At 34.8% G+C, this 14,206-nt stretch overlaps 1 protein-coding gene and 1 pseudogene across 1 annotated transcript in view; one reads left to right on the top strand and one right to left on the bottom strand.

Moving 5' to 3' along the window:
* LOC148941137 (uncharacterized) overlaps positions 1-14,206 on the bottom strand; it is a 161,957-nt gene that overhangs the window by 67,370 nt on the left and 80,381 nt on the right. The window contains exons 6-7 of the mRNA XM_089104015.1: positions 11,406-11,633; positions 3,505-3,801 (exon numbers count right to left, since the gene is read on the bottom strand). Of these exons, the coding sequence (XP_088960141.1) occupies positions 3,505-3,801; positions 11,406-11,633 (525 nt within the window). The remainder of the gene's footprint in view (positions 1-3,504; positions 3,802-11,405; positions 11,634-14,206) is intronic.
* On the top strand, positions 5,059-10,995 carry LOC148941138 (uncharacterized; annotated as a pseudogene).

Genomic DNA, 14,206 nt, shown 5'->3' with positions numbered 1-14,206 from the left:
GGTATTTTGTTCCATTGCATAATAGATTTGTAAATTGGAGATTGCTGGGCAGCACTAGAAACACATTTAGGGATTACAAAGGCTCTATTGGATGAACGGAGACAGTGGGCTTCCGAATTATTAATATTATCCTCCTGGGACCTGGTGTCCACGTCTGTGGACACCCCCATAAAAATTTTTTTGTTAAAAGGCCTCGCCATCTAGCAAAGATTTCGTTATTTCAACGTGCTTTTTGGACTTGGAAAGCCATCTACGATTTTTTTCAGAAAGTTTCTACGACTTTTAGTGGTGTTTTTACAAACTAGAAAAGGCTAAAATAAGGAGATTAAAAAAAGAAAAGTTAATAAAAAATAAAAAAAAAAGAAAGTGGTGAGAACGAGTTCTGAGAAAAATCAGGTATACTCTCTTGATTCTAGAAAGTGCTTAGATAGTTTTATAAGCAGGTAGTCTGATAAGTGCCATCTGTTTGAACTTGGAAAACCTCCATGTCCACGTCTATGGACAGGCGGTTCCAACCGAGTAAAAAGCTAGGGTTGATTTTTAGTAGTTCAAATCTTGGTTTCAATAGGGATAGCAAAAGCCAATGACTGTTTGATTAATTAAATTGGTAACAACCTAGCCACCACTCACCCCTAAGAAATCACCCCCCCTCTACAGTTTCCCCACGCACCCCCATTATGTCTCCCATACCCTTTTCTTCCTTACTTTATAAAAAAATTTTATTCCCTTTTTTGCAAATAAAATCAACCAAAATCACAACCCGTAAGTCTGCTAAAAATTAAACTATTTATATTTTTTTCATATGTATATATGTATATATTATTTTTTCATTGTTGAATATTTGGTTATTTTATTTGTTACCCTTTTTATCTTTTTATTTTATGACCTTAAAAATATTTTATAGTTATGACCTATATTTATGACTTTTGTATTTTGTGTTTTCTGACTGTTACCTGTCGTGTTTTCGTTACAGTGGTAACTATGTGTTGTTATTGTATTTTTTTTTTTTACTAGGAAATGCAAATTTGGTCCACTAAGGTTTGTGATAGTTCTTTTGCCAATCTCTATCTATCTATCTATCTATCTAGCTATTAGTTTCAAGCTTACTGAACCTGTTCCTTTATTTTAGTTTCCCTTGATGACGCCCTTGGAATGCTCTATGAGAGTGACCTGGACCTCTCTGATTTAGATGATGATGAGGAATGGATAAAAACCACTCCTTGTCGTCTTCAGACTGTGATGGTGAACCAGCTGTTGCAGCCATTCCGTCATCAAGCAGCTATGCTGTTCTTCCAGATGTTGAAAATGAAGAATCTGATGATGACGTACCCTTAGCAACCCGTGCCAACCGCTTGAAGGCTAACAAAGTAGCAGCAACCTTGTCCTGAAGGAAGTCTCGGTGGTTCGATAATCATCGTGGCCCGGACGTGAGCCTCGCTCATTTCCAGGACCACGACGACTGGAGTACAGAACAATTCTTTTTGCAATATTACCCGGAGAGCTTCTTTAAACGTACAGATGTTCCCATGAACTACAACTATCAGTTGATCCAACACAAAAGCTTGAATGTAACTCCTGACGAGCTGAAAATGTTTGCTGGCATTGTCAGCATGATGGGGACCCTCAAGTTTCCTTGGATCCGCATGTACTGATCTGGGAAGTTTAGGGTAAAAGCCATATCGCAAAAGATGACTCGAGACAGATTATTCATAATCCGGTCGAACCTGAAGTTCGTTGTTGATTCAGAAATCTCAGACGAAAAAAAACCCAAAAATAGGTTTTGGAAGGTGCAGCCGATCCTTGACAACTTCAGGAATATCTGTCTCCAGTTGCCACGTGACAGGAACTGTTCAATTGACGAACAGATGATACCCTTCCAGGGTATGTCGACTCTCAAGCAATATGTCCCTAACAAGCCCAATCCAGTTGGATTAAAGAATTTTGTCCTTGCCAGCTCCTCAGGGCTGATACTTGACTTCCAAATCTACCAGGGAGCCACCACCCTGGGAGAACATCTGGTAGCACATGGCTTGTCAGCTGGGATCGTACTGCGCTTGTCTGAGACCCTACCAGAAGGTACATACCTCTATTTTGACCGATTCTTCTCGTCTGTTAAGCTCCTCGACATGCTGGCTGAAAGAAAAATAAATGCTACCGGAACTATCATGAAGAACCGTTTGGGTGCCAACGGCCCAACGCTTTTTACCGAAACAGAAATGAAAAGAAAGGGCAGAGGAACCTCTGTCATGTCTGTGCACTCAGATAGAAAAGTAGCCGTGACCCAGTGGTATGATAACAAAGTGGTTCTCCTGTCTTCAAACTGCAAAGGTATAGAAGAGGAGACAGAGGTCAAACGGTATGACAAGCGCCATGGGTCTTACGTGCAGGTCAAATGTCCACAAGTAGTCTCCGACTACAACACCTACATGGGTGGGGTCGACCTTGTGGACCGCATGGTCAGCTATTACCGATTTGAGACGCGTACTAAAAAATGGACTGTGCGTCTGTTTCATCATTTTGTGGATGCTGCACTAGCCAATGCATTTCATGAGCTGAAAGGCCATGGCCCAGAAGTTTCTGGTGACCTCAAACAGCTCATTGATTTTCGTTTCAACGTGGCCGAGTTTTTGCTCAATTCTGGAAGCTCGGAGTCACGGGGTTAAGAAAATAGCAACGAAGAGCCATTGGGTGAAACTCAACACCGTGTTTTGAGTGTGAAAAAGAGGCCAATCCCTCCACCATATGCCAGAGCTGCACTGCATCTACCAGAATTTTGTGACTTGGCGAATGCAGCCCGATGCAGAAGGCCTGGATGCTGCAAAAGGTCAAGATGGATGTGCTCGCAGTGTAAAATCATTCTCTGCTTGACACAAGACAACAACTGCTTCAAGAAATTTCATGAAGGGTAATGTTTTGTTTTCAACGTTTTGAAATATCTTTTTTAATAGACGAAACAGATTTTTACTATACACTTAGCTCGATAGAGACCCAATGTCCACACCTGTGGACATCCTCCAGATGGAAGGAGGGGGGGTCAACTTTTTTTTTTAGTTGATCAATGGTCAAAATGATTTTTTTTAAGTCAACTACAAAGAAATGAACATAATCAGGAAAGTATTTCTATGGTCAGGTCTCAGGAGGTTATAATAGGTTAGTAGTTGAGCAGGAAGATTATTGTGAAAAGCAGAGTAAGCAAGCGATAAGTTGAATTTTTTTTAGGATTTTATCCAGTGGAGCTATACCAAAATCTAAGTAAAAATCACGGGTTGAATATAGACGGGATAGCCGAAAAACTGCTTTAATGGCACGGCTTTGGGCAAATTTTAGTTTATTTTATTACTCATTATCTTGGAAAATATAATAACAAAAAATTAATTAGCATGAATAATACTTGAGTTCTGAAACCTATCCCTTGGTTACCATTATCTCGTCAAAATAACTTGTCTTTCCGTCATTGTGCTTTCTTACCATCATAACTTACCAGCTTACGTCATAATAACTTACCGTTATTGCTTTATCCATTTTTTTAAGTTTACTTTCTAAGGCTTCATCAAGGGGTGATAATAATTCAGCTTCTTTAGGATTTTCTTCTCCATTCTCTGCAGACGCTTCACATTTTCGAACTTCGTCAAGAACCATCTTTATTTTCGTAAACACATTCTCCCTTCGTATAGGACCGACATTGTCAATGAATTTTCCAATTTCCTCTTTTACGTTATGACTTAATCCATATAACTTGTGCAATTTTTTACGAATTTTTTCGGTGGAAGGAGTTAAGAATGCTTCACACGAAGATATAAACTGAAAAAAAACGCTTCTAATCTAAGATCATAAAAAGCACACAATTTTAGAAAAACTTAGCTAGATGAGCGACTGACTGAAAAACAAAGAAAGTTATAAAGAGAATAAAAAAGGAAGAGAAAGAAATCAAAACTAATTTATCCTAAAAATAATAAAATACTAGGAACATAATAAAAACTACCATTCTATTGATCAGTTTTGAATGGCTAGTTTTATTGTGTAAAAAAGAGTAAAAAAAAACTGATAAATTAGTTGTACAATGTGAAAAAAGCTATAATTAGCTATACATATATAACAATTCAGAATATATAATTTTATCGAAATATATTATACTAAAATCGCGCATTTTTACACTAATATTTATTGTTTCCGTGATGTCCTTCAAATAAATAGGGATGAGGATATGACTCCTAATCTTCCTTGTACTAAACTTGTAAATTTGAACTAAACATGCAATAAGGCGGCTGACAGGGTGATAATAAATATATAATGTAAAAGAAGATATTGCATATAATAAACTATAAGCTATTAATAATATAAGCTAATAAGCTATTAGTAATAGTAATGTTTATAGTAATTAGTATTGTATTAGTTACATAAAGTATCGAGAACGGCAAAGATGATATCTGCTTGTTTAAAATGGTTAAGTGGAAGCGTATATAGCCATGGTTGCCACCTCTAGTGATTTATCTCTATTTCTAGTGATTTTTTACATAGCCTAAACGAACAAATCATTAATCAGCACATAAATTACTAGATCATTGAAGACAATCACTAAATCAACCATAAAATCACTAAAATTTCGTGATTTTTCAAAACAAAGCTGTTTGTTCTCAAATCAGTTGTTTCCAAGTTATTAGAGAAAGACATTCCCGTTTGATAGCTATGAAATGAGTCATGGATTCTTAACTGATTCGTACTAAAAAAAAAACAGAGAAAGACATCCCGTTTTGATAGTTTGTGAAGTGAGTCTTGGATTCTTAATTGATTCATATTAAATGCTAGGCAGAAAAATTACCGATTTTTTTCTTTTTTTCCTTCTTTAAGAGGAAATAAAAAATTACACATTCTTCCTTCGTAAAGGACCGATAGTGTCAATACATTTTCCAATTTCCTCTTTTACATTAGGAAATTAGTTGTACAATGTGAAAAAAGCTATGGTTAGCTATACATATATAACAATTTAATATATATTATAATTTATTCGAAATATATTATAATAAAATTTGTGATGGAAGGCAAAATGACTGTGTTGTGATGGAATTCGAAAATGTAGAGGGTGAACTAAAAGGTCAAGATGCAAAACTACAGCCACTTCTGTAAGTCCTTCTTCTCTAAATGATTTTAGGTCTTACCTTGGACTGCCTTGTCCTAAATCAATGGTATTGGAACCTGCCTCTGAAGCTGAAATAGCCAGAATTGTCAATGGTTTGAGGTATTCTTCATCTTCTGGCCCAGACCGTATTCGTACTAAGGTCGTCAAGTTCATTCTTCCTGTCATCGTTTCTGCCCTCACGAGACTTATCAATCTTTCTTTTGAAAATGGTGTCTTCCCAAGTGCTTTAAGTTGTGCTCACTTTATTATTCTTTTTAAAGGTGGACCAAGGAATGATCCTGCAAATTACTGTCCCATATCTCTTTTATCAGTGTTTAGTAAAATTTTTGAAAAAGCTTTGCTATCTCGACTTCTTGATTTTCTTAATTCTAAACATTTTTTTCATGATTTTCAGTTTGGTTTTAGGGCGAAGCACTCAACTGAGCATGCATGTGCAACTCTCTTGAATTATTTACATTTAGTTCGTGACTCTGGTCTGATATCCGCTGCTCTTTTTCTCGATGTACGAAAAGCACTCGACTCATTAACACAGAAGATTCTTCTTTGGAAACTGTCCCATATTGGTATGAGAAGGAATGCTTATGCTTGGTTTCTATCATATTTATCTGGTCAAGTCATCTCGGTTGATCCGCACTTTTCTAATCCTTCTGGAATAGAGTTCGGCGTTCCACAAGGATCTGTCATTGGGCCGATACTCTTCTTAATCTACGTCAATGAGCTTATTAATACGGTTCAAAATTTAAAACCTACCATTTGCTGGTCACTAATTGTGACAGGAGTTCGTCCCTACCGGATGCACCTATTGCTTATGCTGATGACAGTACTTTTGGCACAGCTGGTAGAACTGAGTCTGATCTTCGTTCAAAGACGAAAGCCCTTTTTGAAAGAGTTATCCAGTGGTTTCATGTAAATTATCTTGCCTTAAATGTCGGAAAGTCATGTTTTCTCATTTTCTCCAGAGTCTCAAAGGCTTGCCCTGACCTAAATGAAATACACGTATCAAGAGGTTCTCTAAGTAGAACTAAGAATCGTTACATTAGATTTCTAAGCATCTTGCTTGGCAAAAATCTTTCCTTCAAGTATCATATTGACCTGATTAAAATGAAAGTCTCCAGGAGTCTTGAAATCCTCAGGAACCTCAAACACATATTTCCAGGGTCGATTCTTAGAATCTTGTTCTACAGCCTAGTTCAGTCTTATGTTTCATATTGTTCTGTTATTTGGATGTCAACTTTTTCCTCGTCTCTGAAGCCACTTTCAAAACTTTATGATAAAGCAAGGACTCTTATTAAGGAAACTAACCGATCTTCACTTAAATCCTTGCTTGATGAAATCTCTCTATTTTTTTTCTTGCTCTTCTTTCATTTTTTGACAATTGCACGGCCATCTTCCTGCTGCTCTATCTAATAATATATCTTTTGTTTCTGATCAATCGACTTATCATCTCCGCACTTCTAGCAATTTACAGATTCTTCATACTTCCTCAGTCAGGACTGACTTCAACCCTCTGACAGCTTGCAACAGGATTTGGAACACGCTCCCTGAGTCTGCAGACTCAGGGAGCTTACTAGTTAGAGAATTTCTAGCTAGTAATTAAGTTTTTTTTCCGGTTTCCCTTGGAGTTGATGTCTCTAGATTGAGTTGTGAATTTATCTGAATTGGTGAAATCATGCGCTACCCCCTGCCTAGCTTGTCATTTTGGGGATTATTAAGGTAGGCGACTGAATTTTTTTGATTTTGTTTATATTTTTTTTGTGTTGGTATTTTTTTCCTCCCTTTTTCTTTCCTGGCCATGGATCCTTATGGGGGAGATTGTGTTGAAGTAGTTATTTCTTTATGATTTTTATTGTTAAATACTCTGAGCTTCTGAACTCTGAAAATCGCATTTTTACACCAACATTTAACTGTTTCCGTGATGTCGTTCAAATAGGGCAGGACCCCTAATATTCCTACATTTGTGCTGAACTTGCAATAAGGGGGCTAAAAGGGTGACAAAAGATATAAATATTTAATGTAAAAGAAAATATTATATTAATAAACTAAAACAGACAATATATACAATGCCTGATTGAAAGTGGAGCCTTTTTTCTTCATCTTTCCCTAAAAATCAGATATAAATTTAAATTTATGCGTTATTAGTTATAGTAATGTTTATAGTAATTAGTATTAGTATTGTATTAGTTATATTAAGTATCAAGAAGGGTGAAAATGATACCTGCTTGTTTTAATTGGTTGTGTGAAAGCTTATACAGCCTGGGTTGTCATCCCTAGTGATTTATTAATATTTCTAGTGACTTTTTACATAGCCTAACCGAAAAAAATCACTAAATCAGCACGTAAATCAAAAGATTATTGAAGACAATTACTAAAACAACAATAAAATACCTAAAATCTAGCGAAATTTTTCACCAGATGGCTTGATTGAGCACCAGAGAAGCTAATAATTATTCAATGGTGCTCAATCACGTTATTATTATTCAATTCAACGGTGACATCAACTAAAATTATTCAATTCAATGGTGCTCAATCACATTATTATTATTCAATTCAACGGTGACATCAACTAAAATTATTCAATTCAATGGTGCTCAATCACATTATTAATATTCAATTCAACGGTGACATCAACTGAAATTATTCAATTCAATGGCGCTCAATCACATTATATTATTCAACTCAACGGTGACATCAACTGCAATTTTCAATTCAATGGTGCTCAATCACATTATTATTATTCAATTCAACGGTGACATCAACTACAATTTTCAATTCAACAGTGCTCAATCACATTATTATTATTCAATTCAACGGTGACATCAACTACAATTTTCAATTCAATGGTGCTCAATCACATTATTATTATTCAATTCAACGGTGACATCAACTAAAATTATTCAATTTGATGGTGCTGAATCACACTATTATTATTCAATTCAACGGTGACATCAGCTAAAATTATTCAATTCAATGGTGCTCAATCACATTATTATTATTCAATTCAACGGTGACATCAACTAAAAATATTCAATTCAATGGTGCAATGGTTTTTTTTTTTTATTTTATCTTTGTTTCTTAGCGTTAAGACGCTTTTTTTTTATTCAGGCGAAATATCCACGTCGTTTTATTTCGCCTTTTCATTCTACTGGCCGTAGTCCGTTTGTTTCCTTCATCTTGAGATTTTTCTCTCTCTTTGTTTTTGATAAACAGTTAATACAGTTAATACAAGGTTTACCACTAAGGGTTAACAGACTTCAAAAATTGTGCTTTTGTTAATCAGGTCGGGTCTGAAAGAGAAGCAGGATGTTCTCGAAAGGGGTGGGAAGGAGTTTGACTTAAGAGGGGTACTTATTATTTTGTTAAACTTGTAACTACCATTAAGTTGTGTTTTATTTGTGTGTTTATATTCAATAAAGCCAAAGTTCAAGTTGAATGTCAATTCAATTATATTGAATTGACCAGGTTTATAGGGAGATATTATTCACTCGGCATAGGCTAATAAGAAGATACACGCTTAAGAACGTTCAGACAAGGTTTACCGCAGAAAGATGGGCTCAAAAAGCCTTGGTAGCTTACAAAAGTGGAAACTGGCACTAGTATCGACAGAAGAAAATCTGGCGCCATCTAGCGTGTGGTGATACTTGGCGTTTTTTCAAGCTCTGTAATCATTTTTCTGCCAGAAGCAGAGATCAGATACTTATTACTGCACTAATTTTACCAATTACACTACTTAAATAGATTATTCTTATTATTTGACTGAAAAGAATACCTAATTTCGCAAATCTCTCCCCTGTCATCTTTTATATTTCTCTTATACACCCGTATATACTTTATTGTTCAAGTATTCGGCTCTCTGCTTTTCCATCTATCCTTGAAACAATAAAAGTTCTACCAAACCATGCAGTAAGGATCTTAGAAGGTATTTCTTTTTATCGGTCTGTTCAGGAAATTCACCCGACTTATAACATCTTGCCAGCTGCAGGCATTCGTAGATTGTTTGTATTGTGATTTATTTTTGGACTGCAGCAGGATATTCAGCCTTGCTGTTTAGTAATTTATTGGGCATTAGGTCTACTGTTCATTCTCATGATACAAGGGTTAGTGTTGATTTCTATATACCTAGAGGTATTTCTTTCTATTCATTTTTTTTTTTTTTTTTTTTTTTTTCTTTTTTTTTATACAGAGGTATAAGGAATAAGTATGACTTTATAAGTTTGACTTTGACTTTGTATAAGTTTGACTTTGTCTCATAACTTTATTTTTTAAAACAATAAAAAACTTTAGCGTAAAGAGCGAAGCGTTGAGGAGGGAACAGCCACTTTCATATACGGAATTATTTCTGTTCGTTTTAAGTTTTAATGTCGCTCCTTACTTTCAGTTTAAAAAACTTGTTTTTTTTATTTAATTTCTGATCGTTTTTTAGTTAACGGAGTTTTTATTTTGGCTCACCGTCATTGAATAAGTAAACAAAATTTGCATAAAAATTTTACTTTTCTTTTGCTAAATAAATGTCTCTAAATTTGATTATGACGTAATTTACAAATTAACTAACTTCTATATTCGTATATTTTTCTTCTAGCAAAAAATACAAAGTTGCAGATTTTTGCAGATATGAGCTTGAAACCTATGTAATAGGGTTTTCTGATAATAGGGTTGTAATAGGGTATGTAGGGATGTAATAGGGTTTTTATGCAAAGTAACAAAAGAGAAGAAAATTAACGAACAAGAGAGTAGTGAGGAATTATGGCATGCAAAGTAATATTTGGCAGGGAGAGTCACTGGTGATAAATCGCTAGGGTGGCACCGTGATTGCGTTATTTTCGGGGAACCAAATTTTTTTTCGGGGTGACGCATAGATTTTCGGCGAAATACCCGAAAATTCGGGGATAGTACAAGCCCTGCTTGATTTCTGATCAGGAAAATCGAAATACTAAACCACACGAGAAGTAAAGGCTCCGACTTTGCGGTTGACGCAATAAAGAATTCCTCAAATTAATTTAAAGTCGACCGAACGCCGCCGCTTTGGCCAGCGGCGGCGCGCCTGCGGCGTTGCGACACTTCAGCGGCGGTCGACCGGGCCTCTCATCGGCGGCAGTTGACCGGGCCTCTCATCAGCGGCGCTCGGTCGATCCGCCGACAGGGCGCCGGGGTCTATATATATATATATATATATATATATATATATATATATATATATATATATATATATATATATATATATATATATATATATATATATATATATATATATATATATATATATATATATATATATATATATATATATATATATATATATATATATATTATATATATATATATATATATATATATATATATATATATATATATATATATATATATATATATATATATATATATATATATATATATATATATATATATATATATATATATATATATATATATATATATATATATATATATATATATATATATATATATTGAAATATATGGAACATAACAAGGTAAACCACTCAGTACGTCACTTAGGGTTTCTAGAATTCAATAATGACATGAAAAATGAGGAAACGTGTATCTGTCCTATAATTTAGGACAACGAACCAGGGCTCAATTTCAACAATATATACTTGTCAATATACTTGTCATGTATCACATTAAGCAATATATTGTTTAGTGTGATGGCATTAGTGGTGTCGGTGGCCAAGTGTTCTTTTTGTTTTTAAGGATTTCGTTTTCTCTACCTCCTCCTTGGACAAGGTTTGCTTTTTAGAGGAGGTAGCAGCGATTTTTGTTTATTATGTGTTTTACAAATAAATCCTTCTCTCTTATGGTTTATGGCCGACACATCGAGCCCTGCTCTCCGTTCACCAGTTTAGAAATTTATTTGTCATATGTTTTTGTCAATTAAAGATCTTGTCTTTTCTTGTCTTGTCTTAAAAAAAAAACCTAGACGGCGTTATTTTTTTACTCAATTGACAGGCTTCCAACAATTGCACTTTTGTTAATCAAGCTGAGGCTGAAATTAAAAAAGGATGGTCTTGAATGAAGCAGGAAACGGGTCTGAAGAAAAGGGGTATTTCTCAAAAGGTATCAAATTGGGAAGCTCCGAATAGATAAGGGTAAACGAATAGACCTCGGCCCCAATAGGATCGTTTCCAGTTACGTTAGCCTTAGTGTCACAACGAGTTGTTAGCTCGTCGCTAACGACATTAGTGAAATAACAACGTTATTTCATTAGTAAATAACGATTTTTTTTCATAGAAAAAAAAAAAAAACACACACCAACCTTCGAAATCGAAGACTGACAAGGTGAATCGCTATCATCTCGGCTGGAAGAGCTAGAAGAAGAAACGGCAGTGTCCGTATTTTTTCTGTTAACAGTAAGGCGTCTTTTAGAAGTCCCTACAGAGACATCGCACTCAATGTTATTTTTCCCCAGATATGTGGTTATAGACGACTGTGTGGACTTTTTCTGAACTGACCGTAATTTTCCAGTCCACTGAACGGAAGTAGCCTGTAAAAAAGTAATTTTAAGAAAAGGAATTCAGCATATCAGAAAACCCTACTGTAGAGGTTTCTAGCTCTTATCTACAAAAATTCAATTCAATTCAATTCAAACTTTTTATTTCCTCCGAATACGAAGAGTAAAATAAAATAAATAAAATAATAACCGCTAATCAACAGGCCATAAAATTATTTTAAACTATATAACAAGAAATATGCAAAGGCCTTCAATCAAAATTACCACACAAATTAACACTTCATTCAATAGATAATAAATTAACACTTCACAAATTAACACTTCATTCAAAAATTAAATCAAATAAAATAAATTAAGCTTCGTGCGCAGCTCTATATAAATTACGAGAAAAAACATTTAAATTGGATAAAAAATTCTTTTGCTTTTTCTCCAAAACATCAACAGGGTTTTTTATTTTATATGCATTCATTAAAAAAGTATTTGATTCAGATTTAGAAAAGCGGCAAAGTAACTTAGCAAAATTAAAAATTGTGTTTTTTACATGCGAAATATTACTAATTCTAAAAAAGGGGAGATGCGTTGAAAAAACTAAAATTTGTGGCAAAGCGACTGTATTATATACCCGAGCCAGTGATTTCCGAGAAAGAAGATCGCGAAGACAAATTACTGCCCCGAAACTAGACGCTATTCTACTTTTAACTGCTTTAGAAATAGAAGCGCGGCATAGAGCTAAAGTTGGTCCATAAGGCACACCAAGATATAAAAAAGATTCCAAAGGTTTTAAAATACTATCATAAATACGAACAGAAATTTCTGAATTAACGAGATCATTAGCCTTAGGACCAAGAATTAAAAACTGACACTTTTCAGGGCAAAAACGAAGTCCACGCTCACTAAAAACCTTTGCTAAAAAATCTAAATTTTGTTGAAATGACTGAAGCGATCGACTCAAAAGGAGCAAATCTGAACAATTAATCCACAACAGAACATAAACTTTACCATAAATAAAAGTTAACCGAATATGATCAAATAGTCCCAAAACAGTAATATTGAAAATCAAAGGAGAAATAATTCCTCATTACCTCAGCCCCCTGCATAACTTAACATTATAATCACTAAACAGATTATTCCACTTAATACGAATACGAGAGGAGCCATACCACTTTATTAAAATCAAAACTACTGGTAGTGGGATATTATTCTTCAGAAGTACAGTCATAGCCCAAGAATGGATAATTGAATCATACGCCGCCGCAAAATCTAACGCAAGTGTATAAACTCTATCCTATTGCTTACAAAAGGATATTATTCTTGAAAGGAGGGTATGAGCAACATCCATGCTTAGACCCTTGCGGAACCCAATTTGATTCAGGCCTTGGTTACAAGACTCCAAATACTTTAATAAAACTAACTCAAAAACTTTGCTAATCTTGGCACGAAACAGTAATCGGCCTGTAATCAGAACATCGATTCGTATTCCCTCCTTTTTTTGAAAGGGGTGAAGTGGTAGCACGAGAAAAGCTAGTTGGAAGAACTCCAGAAGAAAGAATAGTAGTAAAAAGAGTAGCGAGGAGAAGGATTGCTTTGGGGGATGCCCATTTTATATGGTTTGAATGTATACCATCATGATCAAAAGAATGCTCACTTTTTAGAGCTTTAATTGCTACCGTTACATCATCAACAGAAACAGATATTTTACTATTTGGGTGGGGCTTTGTAATTTCTTCCGATAATAGAGAGTCAAGCCGTGATTCAACTGCCGCATCACCGGATGAAAAACTTGATTATAATGAGTTATCCAATCATCTAATTTCAGAGAACTATTAGAATCTGGTGAACAATTATTATTACGAAGTCTAGAATTAACCAAACTCCAAAGCGCATTCCTATCACTAGTAATCCTTGAACCAATTTCATCTTTTATAATTTCATTATGCAAACGCAACTTGGCCCGAAAAACGCGTTTAGTTAATTTCATACCATCATAAAATGGTCCAGATCGCGGTTTTCCCGCACAATTCCAAAGGTAACAAGCTTGAGATGCATTCTTTCGGCTTTGCTTTAAAATCGGGTTAAGATTCCAACCTAAAACACGAGATCCACGACGGAAAGAATCAGTCCTAAATGCTTTATTAGCCCCGACTTTTAAACTATGAACAATTTAAAGATTAAATAGATCAATATCAATTTGATCAACATCCTTAGAATAATTTACAATTATTTTAGCTAAAAGAGCATCTAATTCTTCATGATATTTCCACATTTTTTCCCGATCCCAGATCATTTTATTTACAATTTGACTAGAACAATGGATAATTTTAAAAGATGGAATTTGAATATTTAAATAAAAAGAAAGGTAAAAATGGTCACTAATAGGCATATCCAATCCAACATCAACAGGCTGTGGTAATAACGCTGCATTTGAAACCAGCACATGGTCTAGATTAGAGCAAGAACCAGAATTATGGACATAAGTAAAATCCGCATCTTTTGAAACTATAGTAAAAACCGAAAACAAAGATAACAGAGCGGAGGAGAGGACATCAGAAATAGCAATGTTGAAGTTAAAATCCCCTCAAATAAGCCACTGGAAATCTGATGGAACT

This window comes from Artemia sp. Qi Xiang Cuo, chromosome 18 (genome assembly GCF_049724085.1).
Source record: "Artemia sp. Qi Xiang Cuo chromosome 18, ASM4972408v1, whole genome shotgun sequence".
NCBI lineage: Eukaryota > Metazoa > Arthropoda > Branchiopoda > Anostraca > Artemiidae > Artemia > Artemia sp. Qi Xiang Cuo.
Note: the sequence above shows the minus strand (reverse complement) of the source record. Positions and strands in the feature narration are given on the sequence as shown.